General features: G+C 41.3%; 1 protein-coding gene and 1 long non-coding RNA gene across 6 annotated transcripts in view; one reads left to right on the forward strand and one right to left on the reverse strand.

Moving 5' to 3' along the window:
* The window catches only part of pex5la (peroxisomal biogenesis factor 5-like a), a 160,231-nt gene that overhangs the window by 80,083 nt on the left and 65,168 nt on the right, over positions 1 to 14,980 (forward strand). For 2 of the 3 annotated variants that reach the window (XM_061883034.1, XM_061883035.1), the window contains exon 2: positions 1,322 to 1,426. The exons of the other annotated variant lie outside the window; for it this stretch is intronic. In XM_061883034.1, coding sequence (XP_061739018.1) covers positions 1,322 to 1,426 — 105 coding nt within the window. The remainder of the gene's footprint in view (positions 1 to 1,321; positions 1,427 to 14,980) is intronic. 3 annotated transcript variants of the gene reach the window in all.
* Positions 1 to 14,980, reverse strand: part of LOC133540436 (uncharacterized) — a 107,474-nt gene that overhangs the window by 43,310 nt on the left and 49,184 nt on the right. The window lies entirely within an intron of this gene.

Raw genomic sequence — 14,980 nt, forward strand, 5'->3', positions numbered from 1 at the left:
TATTCTTCACAATAAAGATAAAAATGGTCAGGAAAGAAGAGGAAGGAATTAAAAAGGTATATGTGTTTAAAAATCCTAAAATCCTTTTTAAGGTTGTATTTTTTTCTCTAAAATTGTCTTTCTGAAAGTTATAAGAAGCAAAGTAAAAAAATAAATGAATTTATTTAAACAAGAGAAGACCAAGTCTTTAAAATATTTTCTTGGATTTTCAAATTCTATTTGAGTTTTGTCTCTCTTAGAATCAAAAATGTCAAGCAAAGCGAGACCAGCTTGCTAGTAAATAAATACAATTTAAAAAATAGAGGCAGCTCACTGGTAAGTGCTGCTATTTGAGCTATTTTTAGAACTGGCTAGCGGGCGATTCATCTGGTCCTTACGGGCGACCTGGTGCCCTCAGGCACCGGGTTGGTGACCCCTGGTGTAGAGACTAAGTGTCCCAGAACTGTTTGAGTGTATCTGGCTGGATACTGGTTTTTACCATCGTCATGTTCCTGTCTGAGGTTGCCAATAATGCACACATCCTTAAAACCGCCAATACTAAATCCATAACCCGCCATCATAGGAGTGTTAAATACTGCAACTGCCTGACCAAGGTCTTAAGTCAATACAGTGTGGGACATCGTGATGCGGGTTCGTTCTTTCTTGATGCAGTCGGGCTACGGACACAGCGTGAAGGTAAGAAATAATTGAATTATTTAACAAATAAAAACAGACTTAGTCAAAAAAAAAAAGAACTAGCATGGGAGCTAGAAAAAAAACTAAAAGCGCTAGCATGGCAGCTAGAGAAAACTAAAAGCGCTAGCATGGGAGCTAGAGAAATAACAGAAAAACTTGCACAAGGCACAAAAGGCAAAACAAAACTACTAGCATGGGAGCTACAGGAGCAAAGGTTTAGCGCGGAAACTAGCAAGTACAAATTTGGAACCAGAATCGAGGATCAAGATCGTTACTGTTGTGCAAACACAAATTAGGAAGCAAGGTCGAATGAACAAGGGAGGCAGGCTTGAATCAGGTCAGTAATTACATAAACAGGTGTGCAAGTGGCAGGTGAAACTAATAAGTAACTATGGTGACAAGATCAAACAAGGAAGTGCAACCAGGAACTAAGGCAAACATTATCAGAACATAGTACAAAAAGACTCAAAACCAAAAGATAATATGCTCCAGGCGGCGGATCATAACACATTGTGTGGTGACTCGTTCCATCGCCATGGTCTTGTGGGTGTGTTGTTACTGTAGAGACATGGTGTGTCCATCATCATAAGATAAAGCCTGGCTGGGTTGTCCAACTGTCCTGACGCAAGTCGTTTCACTGTTGTAGGGCAAAGACGCTAGGGCTGCAGATAAGACTGTTGCCATGGTCCTGAAGGAGATACCCAGTAAGGCGTCGTCAGAAGGGAAACCCCTCCTCACGGTGACTACCAAGGTGGGCACAGCCGTTTCAGAACATCCCCACTAACTCCTGTGTTGCTTGTGCAGACAAACAATAGCTTCCAATGCTGGAATATTGCTAGTAGCATTTTTTCTGGACTATAGCGCACACCTATATATAAGCCACACCCACTGAATTTTAGAAGAAAAAAAATGTTTTATATATAAGCTGCACCATTGTATAAGTCGCAGATATATAAATTGTGAATGAACTATTTACACATAAATATCCTGTAAATGTTTATTTACATAGCTTAATTGCTTCCAAAAGGTTTCTGTAACACGGCAGTAAAACGGCTGATCAAACAAAACAGAAGTCATGGTCATGGACCCACTAGCTGAAACATTGAATATGTTCTTGTTACAATGTATAGTTATATCTGGCAGCTCATACTGATATTTCAAATCTGTGGTTGTTGCTCACTCATCTTAAATACTTGACACTTTCAAACACTTCTCAATAAAGTAATCAATGATATTGATTCAGTTTTTTATTTGTTATCATGCTATCCAATAATCATGATTAATCACAAGTATTAACATTTTTTAACACCAACAAAACAAGCATGTTTGGTAGAAAACGCTTAAAGTAAGGTTACACTCTTCCAAAATGAGCTAGCTTGATGCTAGTTTGCATTGGACTTGCCATAGGCAGGCTACCTTTAGCGATTTCAACATCTTCAAATTTAGTAATGAAGTGAGGTGAATTATATTTATGTTTTATTATATTTATATGCCGCCCCGGTTGGTAGAGTGGCCGTGCCAGCAACTTGAGGGTTGCAGGTTCGATTCCCGCTTCTGCCATCCTAGTCACTGCCGTTGTGTCCTTGGGCAAGACACTTTACCCACCTGCTCCCAGTGCCACCCACACTGCTTTAAATGTAACTTTGATGTTGGGTTTCACTATGTAAAGCGCTTTGAGTCACTCGAGAAAAGCGCTATATAAATATAATTCACTTCACAAGTATCACGAATCGTGGAAATGCTCAGGTATCAACAACTGAAATTCAGGCATGGTGATTGGTGACAACCCCAATGTTTGTTTTTAGGATGTGACCAGCAAGGGGGCATGCATATTTCATCTCACTAATCGAGTCTGATAAACATCTTTGTTAACTTTAAACCAGGGTTGTCCCCGGACCAATATTTTGCTACCAAAATGTATTTCAATAATTTCGATACTTTTCTAAATAAAGGGGACCACAAAAAATGTCATTATTGTCTTTATTTGAACCAAAAATCTAAGGGTACATTAAACGTATTTTTATTATTGTTCTTGCATAAAATAGTGAACATAAAAGACAACATGTCTTTTAGTAGTAAGTAAACACACAAAGACTCCTAATTAGTCTGCTGACATATGTAGTAAAATATTGTCATTTATCATTCTATTATTTTGTCTACATTATGAGGGACAAACTGTAAAAACGGATTATTATTCTACTTGTTTATTTACTGTTGATATCTGCTTACCGTATTTCCTTGAATTGCAGCCGGGGCGCTAATTAATTTAAAACCTCTTCTCACTCCGGCGCTTACCAAAGGCATGCGGTAAATTTAGACCTGCGCTTATAAATTTGAGTTTGATGTAAGGATACCATTTAAGAAAAAAACCTTATTATGGTCTTAACTTTACTTATAAATGAAGTCCATGCGCAGCTCCTTCTGATCAAAAGCATCGATAACTTCTTTATAGAAGTCCTCCTTATCTTTCTTCAGTTTTAAAAGTCTCTCTGTCTCGATGGAGATCTTCATTTATTACCTCCTGCTTCGATTGAAAGTCCAGTTTAGAAAACTGTTTTATTTTTGATATGTAATCCTCCATGTTAAAAGTCCAAGGAGAGGAAAAAATAAACGATCGCTGCTCACTCTTCAATCAATCAATCAATGTTTACTTATATAGCCCTAAATCACTAGTGTCTCAAAGGGCTGCACAAACCACAACAAAAACCACTACAACATCCTCCGTAGGCCCACATTGCTGCTTGTTGTCACTTCTTCTGCAGCCGAGTAGTCGCAAGAAGGATCACTAGCGCCCTCTACCACCAGGAGGCGGGAGTCATTTAATGACTCATATTTGACACACGCAGCTACGGTATATTAATAAAACATAGCTTCTTACTGTTCTTTTTTAGCATATTCAATAGCTTGGACCTTAAATCCTACTGAATAGCTCTTAATCTTCTTCCCTTTATGCCATTTCAAATGATTGAAATCGGCCTCCTGTATTTTGAAAATTATATCAGGTGAAGTGTCACTCGTGACGTGACGAGTTTGACCCGGTGGAAATACCGATATTTTTCAGAATCAGTATAGTACTATTTTTAATTCATTAGTACAGCGGTACTTTATTAGTAACGGTATGCTGTACAACCCTGCTCATTAAAACACACACACACACACACACACACACACACTGACTGGAACTGTTCGTTGCTTCATCCCTTAATTGCTTTCAAAAAGTGTGTGTGTTTGTGTGTGTGTGTGTGTTGCCTTGTGTCGACTTGCATTTCTGTCTATAACGGGAAGCATGTTGTATATTAAATTGGTTTCCTAATGCAATGTTTCATTTGATAAGCTGCTTTGATGGTCCACATTAAGGAGAGAGACCACGCAGCACTTCTGCCAACAGGCCACTGCTCGTTAACGGCAAGAAAATGTCATCTTTCAGGAGGAGCTCGGTGGGTTTATATGTGCAAGTACTGTTATTATTTAGTACGTAATATAAATGGATTATGTAGTGGAGGGAAAGGATTCATTTGGCCAACCCCCGTGCATCGGTAAGGTGGGCGGGGTTGGGGGTGCAGGGGTGTAAAATATCTTCAGGTGAGTCAAGGATACAAAGGATTCTGGGTATTTGTTGTGTTGCGTTTATGTTGTGTTACTGAGAGGATGTTCTCCCGAAATGTGTTTGTCCATCTTGTTTGGTGTGGCTTCACAGCGTGGCGCATATTAGTAAGTGTTAAAGTTGTTTATATCACAACCATCAGTGTACTCTGTGTCACCCAGTATGCCTTTCAATCTTGTACATGTGATTGCGGAAGCCGCACACAACATGTTGCCGGACTAACAATCGGTTCGTACATGTTGTTGAGGGTGTCTAAGGCAATGGCTTCACAGCACGCCCATATTCTTGTCATCAGGATGAACGCTTTTGGATAAACGCGAGAACGTTAGCGGCTCCAACTGTCTTCATTACTCTGTGAAACGGGTCTAAATAGCTCTTTGAGTGGTAAATGTGGCCGACTTCTGAAGTATTTTAGCGGGCGGGTGGCGGGCGGTTGCGGTTCTGATAAAATGTTGGTTCGGGTGGACGGCGGGTGGATGACTACTTTGGTGATGCGGTTGCGGATTATATAATTGCCTATCCGCACATCTCTAGTGTGTATATGTATATTCTATATAGCTATATAATTAATATAATTGGATATCAACCTTGTTTACTTCCGTGACAACCTCTTTAAAATTTTGTATTCGCTCAGAAATATCAAGCCGCTAAAATGTCCCCAACATGGATCGGTATGAAGAGTGTTTTAAATGTTTCCCATCATGCTTTGTAATGGGTGTAATTTTGATTATCTTATGGTGAATAGATATTTAATGACCATGTCTTTTGACTTTTTGTTTTGATTGGATTTTTTTTTCTCACCATGAATAGGGAAGGTTGTTCACATCAGGTCATAAAATTGCATACATGAAAAATGGTCATTGACCAGGAAATACAGGTGTTCTCCACTAGATAGTCTCAAAATAGCGGCGTGGATAATGTTATCCAAGGATTCCTTACTAAACTCATGACCTATTGCGGGCCAATTTGAAGACGTGGTAGTTTGGACGCCCCTGTTCGACACAGTGTTTGGTTTCAATTTCCATGTTGAGCGATGTTCACCGGCTAGTCCGAGGGTCATGGAAATCCTTCACTACATTGTCCTTGTTCCATCCAAACAGTTTTAGCAGCGAGCGTGCGTGCAGACGGCAGCAGCTGTTCTGGGGCAGACAGCATCGTGTGTCCCATTAATCATTTATCCCCCAACCGGTGGTAGCAAGAAAAACCAATTAGATTGTTTGTATTTCCACTCAGCTTGCTGATGCAAGAGAAGCCCAACCCTGCACTTCTTAAAAACTGTCCCACACACACAGAGAGCGGACTTAAATGTTGGGTAAACCAGCGAAAAAACTCCAGAGGTTGAAGGAGTTGGTGTCCTGCCTGATATCACTTGGCTAATGATGGAGGGCTTACCGCAACGCTGCATGGACACGACACGACAGGTAGCAACGACAACAATAATCCAGCAGAGAGTGGAGGACAAAGCAGGTCTAATATAGGAATCGGGCTGATTGACACCAGGTGTGGCCAGGTGCCAATCAGCCACCGCTGAGGGGAAACAGCGCCCAGGGAGAAACACAGGAAACAGACAAAATAAGAGCGCTGACAGGAAATACTACACACACAGAGGAAACAAAGACAAATGCAGAGGAAAAAACTAAAACATAACCAAACTGTCAGGAACAAGCCTGACAGAGGCGGTCCTCACATGTCAGGTGCGGTCAAATGTGTCGCACATTTCTGCGTGGATCTCTTAGAGGTTGTCAGAGTTAGTTTATGACGAACCCCAAGATGCAGAGGAGGAGGCAGGCATTTTTCAGGAAAACATGATTTAATAAAACACTAAGACAAAAACTGAACAAAAGGGTACAAACAAAAAACGCGCACGAGGCGGATAACAAACTTGGCTATGAGCAAACAAAACTGGAAGCAGGGAACAAAAGACACTAAGCTACAAACCGCTACCAAATATTGACACGACACGACACGTAGCAACGACAACAATAATCCAGCAGAGAGTGGAGGAAAAAGCAGGTCTAATATAGGAAATCGGGCTGATTGACACCAGGTGTGGCCAGGTGCCAATCAGCCACAGCTGAGGGGAAACAGCGCCCAGGGAGAAACACAGGAAACAGACAAAATAAGAGCGCTGACAGGAAATACTACACACACAGAGGAAACAAAGACGATTGCAGAGGAAAAAACTAAAACATAACCAAACTGTCAGGAACAAGCCTGACAGAGGCGGTCCTCACATGTCAGGTCCAGTCAAATGTGTCGTACACTTCTGCGCGGATCTCTTAGAGTTTGTCAGTTAGTTTGTGACGAACCCCAAGATGCAGAGGAGGAGGCAGGCATTTTGCAGGAAAACATGATTTAATAAAACACTAAGACAAAAACTGAACAAAAGGGTGAAAATAAAAAGCGCGCATGAGGCCGATAAACTTGGCTATGAGCAAACAAAACTGGAAGCAGGGAACAAAAAACAGTAAGCTACAAACCCCTACCAAATATTGAGACGACACGACAGGTAGCAACGACAACAATAATCCAGCAGAGAGTGGAGGACAAAGCAGGTCTAATATAGGAAATCGGGCTGATTGACACCAGGTGTGGCCAGGTGCCAATCAGCCACCGCTGAGGGGAAACAGCGCCCAGGGAGAAACACAGGAAACAGACAAAATAAGAGCGCTGACAGGAAATACTACACACACAGAGGAAACAAAGACAAATGCAGAGGAAAAAACTAAAACATAACCAAACTGTCAGGAACAAGCCTGACAGAGGCGGTCCTCACATGTCAGGTCCAGTCAAATGTGTCGTACACTTCTGCGCGGATCTCTTAGAGTTTGTCAGTTAGTTTGTGACGAACCCCAAGATGCAGAGGAGGAGGCAGGCATTTTGCAGGAAAACATGATTTAATAAAACACTAAGACAAAAACTGAACAAAAGGGTACAAACAAAAAACGCGCACGAGGCGGATAACAAACTTGGCTATGAGCAAACAAAACTGGAAGCAGGGAACAAAAGACACTAAGCTACAAACCGCTACCAAATATTGACACGACACGACAGGTAGCAACGATAACAATAATCCAGCAGAGAGCGGAGGATAAAGCAGGTCTAATATAGGAAATCGGGCTGATTGACACCAGGTGTGGCCAGGTGCCAATCAGCCACAGCTGAGGGGAAACAGCGCCCAGGGAGAAACACAGGAAACGGACAAAATAAGAGCGCTGACAGGAAATATTACACACACAGAGGAAACAAAGACAAATGCAGAGGAAAAAACTAAAACATAACCAAACTGTCAGGAACAAGCCTGACAGTGGCGGTCCTCACATGTCAGGTGCGGTCAAATGTGTCGCACATTTACTGCGTGGATCTATTAGAGTTTGTCAGTTAGTTTGTGACGAACCCCAAGATGCAGAGGAGGAGGCAGGCATTTTGCAGGAAAACATGATTTAATAAAACACTAAGACAAAAACTGAACAAAAGGGTACAAACAAAAAACGCGCACGAGGCGGATAACAAACTTGGCTATGAGCAAACAAAACTGGAAGCAGGGAACGAAAGACACTAAGCTACAAACCGCTACCAAATATTGACACGACACGACAGGTAGCAACGACAACAATAATCCAGCAGAGAGTGGAGGACAAAGCAGGTCTAATATAGGAATCGGACTGATTGACACCAGGTGTGGCCAGGTGCCAATCAGCCACCGCTGAGGGGAAACAGCGCCCAGGGAGAAACACAGGAAACGGACAAAATAAGAGCGCTGACAGGAAATACTACACACACAGAGGAAACAAAGACAAATGCAGAGGAAAAAACTAAAACATAACCAAACTGTCAGGAACAAGCCTGACAGAGGTGACCAGTGGCGGTCCTCACATGTCAGGTCCAGTCAAATGTGTCGCACATTTACTGCATGGATTTATTAGAGTTTGTCAGTTAGTTTGTGACGAACCCCAAGATGCAGAGGAGGAGGCAGGCATTTTGCAGGAAAACATGATTTAATAAAACACTAAGACAAAAACTGAACAAAAGGGTACAAACAAAAAGCGCGCACGAGGCGGATAACAAACTTGGCTATGAGCAAACAAAACTGGAAGCAGGGAACAAAAGACAGTAAGCTACAAACCGCTACCAAATATTGACACGACACGACAGGTAGCAACGACAACAATAATCCAGCAGAGAGTGGAGGACAAAGCAGGTCTAATATAGGAATCGGGCTGATTGACACCAGGTATGGCCAGGTGCCAATCAGCCACAGCTGAGGGGAAACAGCGCCCAGGGAGAAACACAGGAAACGGACAAAATAAGAGCGCTGACAGGAAATATACACACACAGAGGAAACAAAGACAAATGCAGAGGAAAAAACTAAAACATAACCAAACTGTCAGGAACAAGCCTGACAGAGGCGGTCCTCACATGTCAGGTGCGGTCAAATGTGTCGCACATTTACTGCGTGGATTTATTAGAGTTTGTCAGTTAGTTTGTGACGAACCCCAAGATGCAGAGGAGGAGGCAGGCATTTTGCAGGAAAACATGATTTAGTAAAACACTAAGACAAAAACTGAACAAAAGGGTACAAACAAAAAACGCGCACGAGGCGGATAACAAACTTGGCTATGAGCAAACAAAACTGGAAGCAGGGAACAAAAGACACTAAGCTACAAACCGCTACCAAATATTGACACGACAGGTAGCAACAACAACAATAATCCAGCAGAGAGCGGAGGACAAAGCAGGTCTAATATAGGAAATCGGGCTGATTGACACCAGGTGTGGCCAGGTGCCAATCAGCCACAGCTGAGGGGAAACAGCGCCCAGGGAGAAACACAGGAAACAGACAAAATAAGAGCGCTGACAGGAAATACTACACACACACAGAGGAAACAAAGACAAATGCAGAGGAAAAAACTAAAACATAACCAAACTGTCAGGAACAAGCCTGACAGAGGCGGTCCTCACATGTCAGGTGCGGTCAAATGTGTCGCACATTTACTGCATGGATTTATTAGAGTTTGTCAGTTAGTTTGTGACGAACCCCAAGATGCAGAGGAGGAGGCAGGCATTTTGCAGGAAAACATGATTTAATAAAACACTAAGACAAAAACTGAACAAAAGGGTACAAACAAAAAACGCGCACGAGGCGGATAACAAACTTGGCTATGAGCAAACAAAACTGGAAGCAGGGAACAAAAGACACTAAGCTACAAACCGCTACCAAATATTGACACGACACGACAGGTAGCAACGACAACAATAATCCAGCAGAGAGCGGAGGACAAAGCAGGTCTAATATAGGAAATCGGGCTGATTGACACCAGGTGTGGCCAGGTGCCAATCAGCCACAGCTGAGGGGAAACAGCGCCCAGGGAGAAACACAGGAAACAGACAAAATAAGAGCGCTGACAGGAAATACTACACACACACAGAGGAAACAAAGACAAATGCAGAGGAAAAAACTAAAACATAACCAAACTGTCAGGAACAAGCCTGACAGAGGCGGTCCTCACATGTCAGGTGCGGTCAAATGTGTCGCACATTTACTGCATGGATTTATTAGAGTTTGTCAGTTAGTTTGTGACGAACCCCAAGATGCAGAGGAGGAGGCAGGCATTTTTCAGGAAAACATGATTTAATAAAACACTAAGACAAAAACTGAACAAAAGGGTACAAACAAAAAACGCGCACGAGGCGGATAACAAACTTGGCTATGAGCAAACAAAACTGGAAGCAGGGAACAAAAGACACTAAGCTACAAACCGCTACCAAATATTGAGACGACACGACAGGTAGCAACGACAACAATAATCCAGCAGAGAGTGGAGGACAAAGCAGGTCTAATATAGGAAATCGGGCTGATTGACACCAGGTGTGGCCAGGTGCCAATCAGCCACAGCTGAAGGGAAACAGCGCCCAGGGAGAAACACAGGAAACGGACAAAATAAGAGCGCTGACAGGAAATATACACACACAGAGGAAACAAAGACAAATGCAGAGGGAAAAACTAAAACATAACCAAACTGTCAGGAACAAGCCTGACAGAGGCGGTCCTCACATGTCAGGTGCGGTCAAATGTGTCGCACATTTACTGCGTGGATTTATTAGAGTTTGTCAGTTAGTTTGTGACGAACCCCAAGATGCAGAGGAGGAGGCAGGCATTTTGCAGGAAAACATGATTTAGTAAAACACTAAGACAAAAACTGAACAAAAGGGTACAAACAAAAAACGCGCACGAGGCGGATAACAAACTTGGCTATGAGCAAACAAAACTGGAAGCAGGGAACAAAAGACACTAAGCTACAAACCGCTACCAAATATTGACACGACAGGTAGCAACAACAACAATAATCCAGCAGAGAGTGGAGGACAAAGCAGGTCTAATATAGGAAATCGGGCTGATTGACACCAGGTGTGGCCAGGTGCCAATCAGCCACAGCTGAGGGGAAACAGCGCCCAGGGAGAAACACAGGAAACAGACAAAATAAGAGCGCTGACAGGAAATACTACACACACACAGAGGAAACAAAGACAAATGCAGAGGAAAAAACTAAAACATAACCAAACTGTCAGGAACAAGCCTGACAGAGGCGGTCCTCACATGTCAGGTGCGGTCAAATGTGTCGCACATTTACTGCATGGATTTATTAGAGTTTGTCAGTTAGTTTGTGACGAACCCCAAGATGCAGAGGAGGAGGCAGGCATTTTGCAGGAAAACATGATTTAATAAAACACTAAGACAAAAACTGAACAAAAGGGTACAAACAAAAAACGCGCACGAGGCCGATAACAAACTTGGCTATGAGCAAACAAAACTGGAAGCAGGGAACAAAAAACAGTAAGCTACAAACTGCTACCAAATATAGCTTACCGCAACGCTGCATTGACATAACAGGTAGCAACGACAACAATAATCCAGCAGAGAGTGGAGGACAAAGCAGGTCTAATATAGGAAAATCGGGCTGATTGACACCAGGTGTGGCCAGGTGCATATCAGCCACAGCTGAGGGGAAACAGACAAAATAAGAGCGCTGACAGGAAATACTACACACACAGAGGAAACAAAGACAAATGTAGAGGAAAAAACTAAAACATAACCAAATTGTCAGGAACAAGCCTGACAGAGGTGACCAGTGGCGGTCCTCACATGTCAGGTCCAGTCAAATGTGTCGCACATTTACTGCGTGGATTTCTTCAGGTTGACCAGAATACTTGTGTACTATTTTCTCACGCCCGCCCTAAACTGAAATGAAATTGTGAACCAAATAATATGTACTTATTTATCCGTACAAAGCACTCTTTAAGTTGCTGCCACCTAGCGGAAGACTTGTGTATTGTTTTCTCCCTGCCTTCCTTAGGGAAATTAAATGTCGCGTCCTCCCTAAACTGAACTGCTTGAATAATTAAATATGTCGTGTAAAAAGGTCAGCACAGCAGGTGTCAGAGTGGCCAGCAGAGCAAAGGCCGAACAAATATCTGATCATTAGTTCTCATGCTGGCTTTGTTTCCACGAAATAGAAAAACTGGCTTGCAGCTAAAGGACACATCTTGTACAAGGAGTCACAAGACCAGTATTTTGTACCCCGTGTTTGTCCGAAGTCAATACATAGCGGCCCGCGGCACAATCGTTAGCATTACAATATTAGCATGCTAGCTTTTTGGCTAATTTCACAGCTTCAAACACTTTGTGACTTGACGAATCATACCTGTTAGCATGCTAATATTAGCATGCCAGCTTTTTGGCTAATTTCACAGCGTCAAACACTTTGTTACTTGACGAATAATACCTGTTAGCATGCCAACTTTTTGGCTAATTTCACATCTTCAAACACTTTGTCACTTGACGAATGATACCTGTTCGCATGCTAATATTAGCATGCCAGCTTTTTGGCTAATTTCAAAGCTTTAAACACTTTGTTACTTGACGAATGATACCTGTTAGCATGCTAATATTAGCATACCAGCTTTTTGGCTAATTTCACAGCGTCAAACACTTTGTTACTTGAGGAATGATACCTGTTAGCATGCTAGCTTTTTGGCTAATTTCAAATCTTCAAACACTTTTTTACTTGACGAATGATACCTGTTAGCATGCTAATATTAGCATGCCAGCTTTTTGGCTAATTTCACAGCGTCAAACACTTTGTTACTTGAGGAATGATACCTGTTAGCAGGCTAGCTTTTTAGCTAATTTCAAACCTTCAAACACTTTTTTACTTGACGAATGATACCTGCTAGCATGCTAATATTAGCATGCCAGCTTTTTGGCTAATTTCACAGCTTCAAACACTGTTGACGAGGGATACCTGTTAGCATGCTAATATTAGCATGCCAGCTTTTTGGCTAATTTCAAAGCTTCAAACACTGTTACTTGACGAATGATACCTGTTAGCATGCTAGCTTTTTGGCTAATTTCAAATCTTCAAACACTTTTTACTTGACGAATGATACCTGTTAGCATGCTAATATTAGCATGCCAGCTTTTTGGCTAATTTCACAGCTTCAAACACTTTGTCACTTGACGAATGATACCTGTTAGCATGCTAATATTAGCATGCCAGCTTTTTGGCTAATTTCAAAGCTTCAAACACTTTGTTACTTGAGGAATGATACCTGTTAGCATGCTAGCTTTTTGGCTAATTTCACAGCTTCAAACACTGTTACTTGACGAATGATACCTGTTAGCATGCTAATATTAGCATGCCAGCTTTTTGGCTAATTTGAAAGCTTCAAACACTTTGTCACTTGACAAATGATACCTGTTAGCATGCTAATATTAACATGCCAGCTTTTTGGCAATTTTCCAAGTTTCAAACACTTTGTTACTTGACAAATGATACCTGTTAGCATGCTAATATTAGCATGCCAGTTTTTTGGCTAATTTCAAAGCTTCAAACACTGTTGACGAATGATACCTGTTAGCATGCTAGCTTTTTGGCTGATTTCAAAGCTTCAAACACTTTGTTACTTGACGAATGATACCTGTTAGCATGCTAATATTAGCATGCCAGCTTTTTGGCTAATTTCACAGCGTCAAACACTTTGTTACTTGAGGAATGATACCTGTTAGCATGCTAATATTAGCATGCCAGCTTTTTGGCTAATTTCACAGCTTCAAACACTGTTGACGAGGGATACCTGTTAGCATGCTAATATTAGCATGCCAGCTTTTGGGCTAATTTCACAGCTTCAAACACTGTTACTTGACGAATGATACCTGTTAGCATGCTAATATTAGCATGCCAGCTTTTTGGCTAATTTCAAAGCTTCAAACACTGTTACTTGACGAATGATACCTGTTAGCATGCTAATATTAGCATGCCAGCTTTTTGGCTAATTTCACAGCGTCAAACACTTTGTTACTTGAGGAATGATACCTGTTAGCATGCTGGCTTTTTGGCTAATTTCAAATCTTCAAACACTTTTTACTTGACAAATGATACCTGTTAGCATGCTAATATTAGCATGCCAGCTTTTTGGCTAATTTCACAGCTTCAAACACTTTGTCACTTGACGAATGATACCTGTTAGCATGCTAATATTAGCATGCCAGCTTTTTGGCTAATTTCAAAGCTTCAAACACTTTGTTACTTGACAAATGATACCTGTTAGCATGCTAATATTAGCATGCCAGCTTTTTGGCTAATTTCAAAGCTTCAAACACTGTTACTTGACGAATAATACCTGTTAGCATGCCAGCTTTTTGGCTAATTTCAAAGCTTCAAACACTTTGTTACTTGACAAATTATACCTGTTAGCATGCTAATATTAGCATGCCAGCTTTTTGGCTAATTTCAAAGCTTCAAACACTTTGTTACTTGACAAATGATACCTGTTAGCATGCTAATATTAGCATGCCAGCTTTTTGGCTAATTTCAAAGCTTCAAACACTGTTACTTGACGAATAATACCTGTTAGCATGCCAGCTTTTTGGCTAATTTCAAAGCTTCAAACACTTTGTTACTTGACAAATTATACCTGTTAGCATGCTAATATTAGTATGCTAGCTTTTTGGCTAATTTCAAAGCTTCAAAACACTTTGTTACTTGACGAATCATACCTGTTAGCATGCTAATATTAGCATGCCAGCTTTTTGGCTAATTTCAAAGCTTCAAACACTTTGTTACTTGACGAATTGATTGATTGATATATACTTGTATTAGTAGATTGCACAGTACAGTACATATTCCGTACAATTGACCACTAAATGGTAACACCCGAATAAGTTTTTCAACTTGTTTAAGTCGGGGTCCACGTTAATCAATTCATGATACCTGTTAGCATGCTATTATTAGCATGCCAGCTTTTTGGCTAATTTCACAGCTTCAAACACTTTGTTACTTGATGAATGATACCTGCTAGCATGCTAATATTAGCATGCCAGCTTTTTGGCTAATTTCAAAGTTTCAAACACTTTGTTACTTAAGGAAAGATACCTGTTAGCATGCTAGCTTTTTGGCTAATTTCACAGCTTCAAACACTGTTACTTGACGAATGATACCTGTTAGCATGCTAATATTAGCATGCCAGCTTTTTGGCTAATTTCAAAGCTTCAAACACTGTTACTTGACGAATGATACCTGTTAGCATGCTAATATTAGCATGCCAGCTTTTTGGCTAATTTCAAAGCTTCAAACACTTTGTTACTTGAGGAATGATACCTGTTAGCATGCTAGCTTTTTGGCTAATTTCACAGCTTCAAA

This window comes from Nerophis ophidion, linkage group LG22, assembly GCF_033978795.1.
Source record: "Nerophis ophidion isolate RoL-2023_Sa linkage group LG22, RoL_Noph_v1.0, whole genome shotgun sequence".
NCBI lineage: Eukaryota > Metazoa > Chordata > Actinopteri > Syngnathiformes > Syngnathidae > Nerophis > Nerophis ophidion.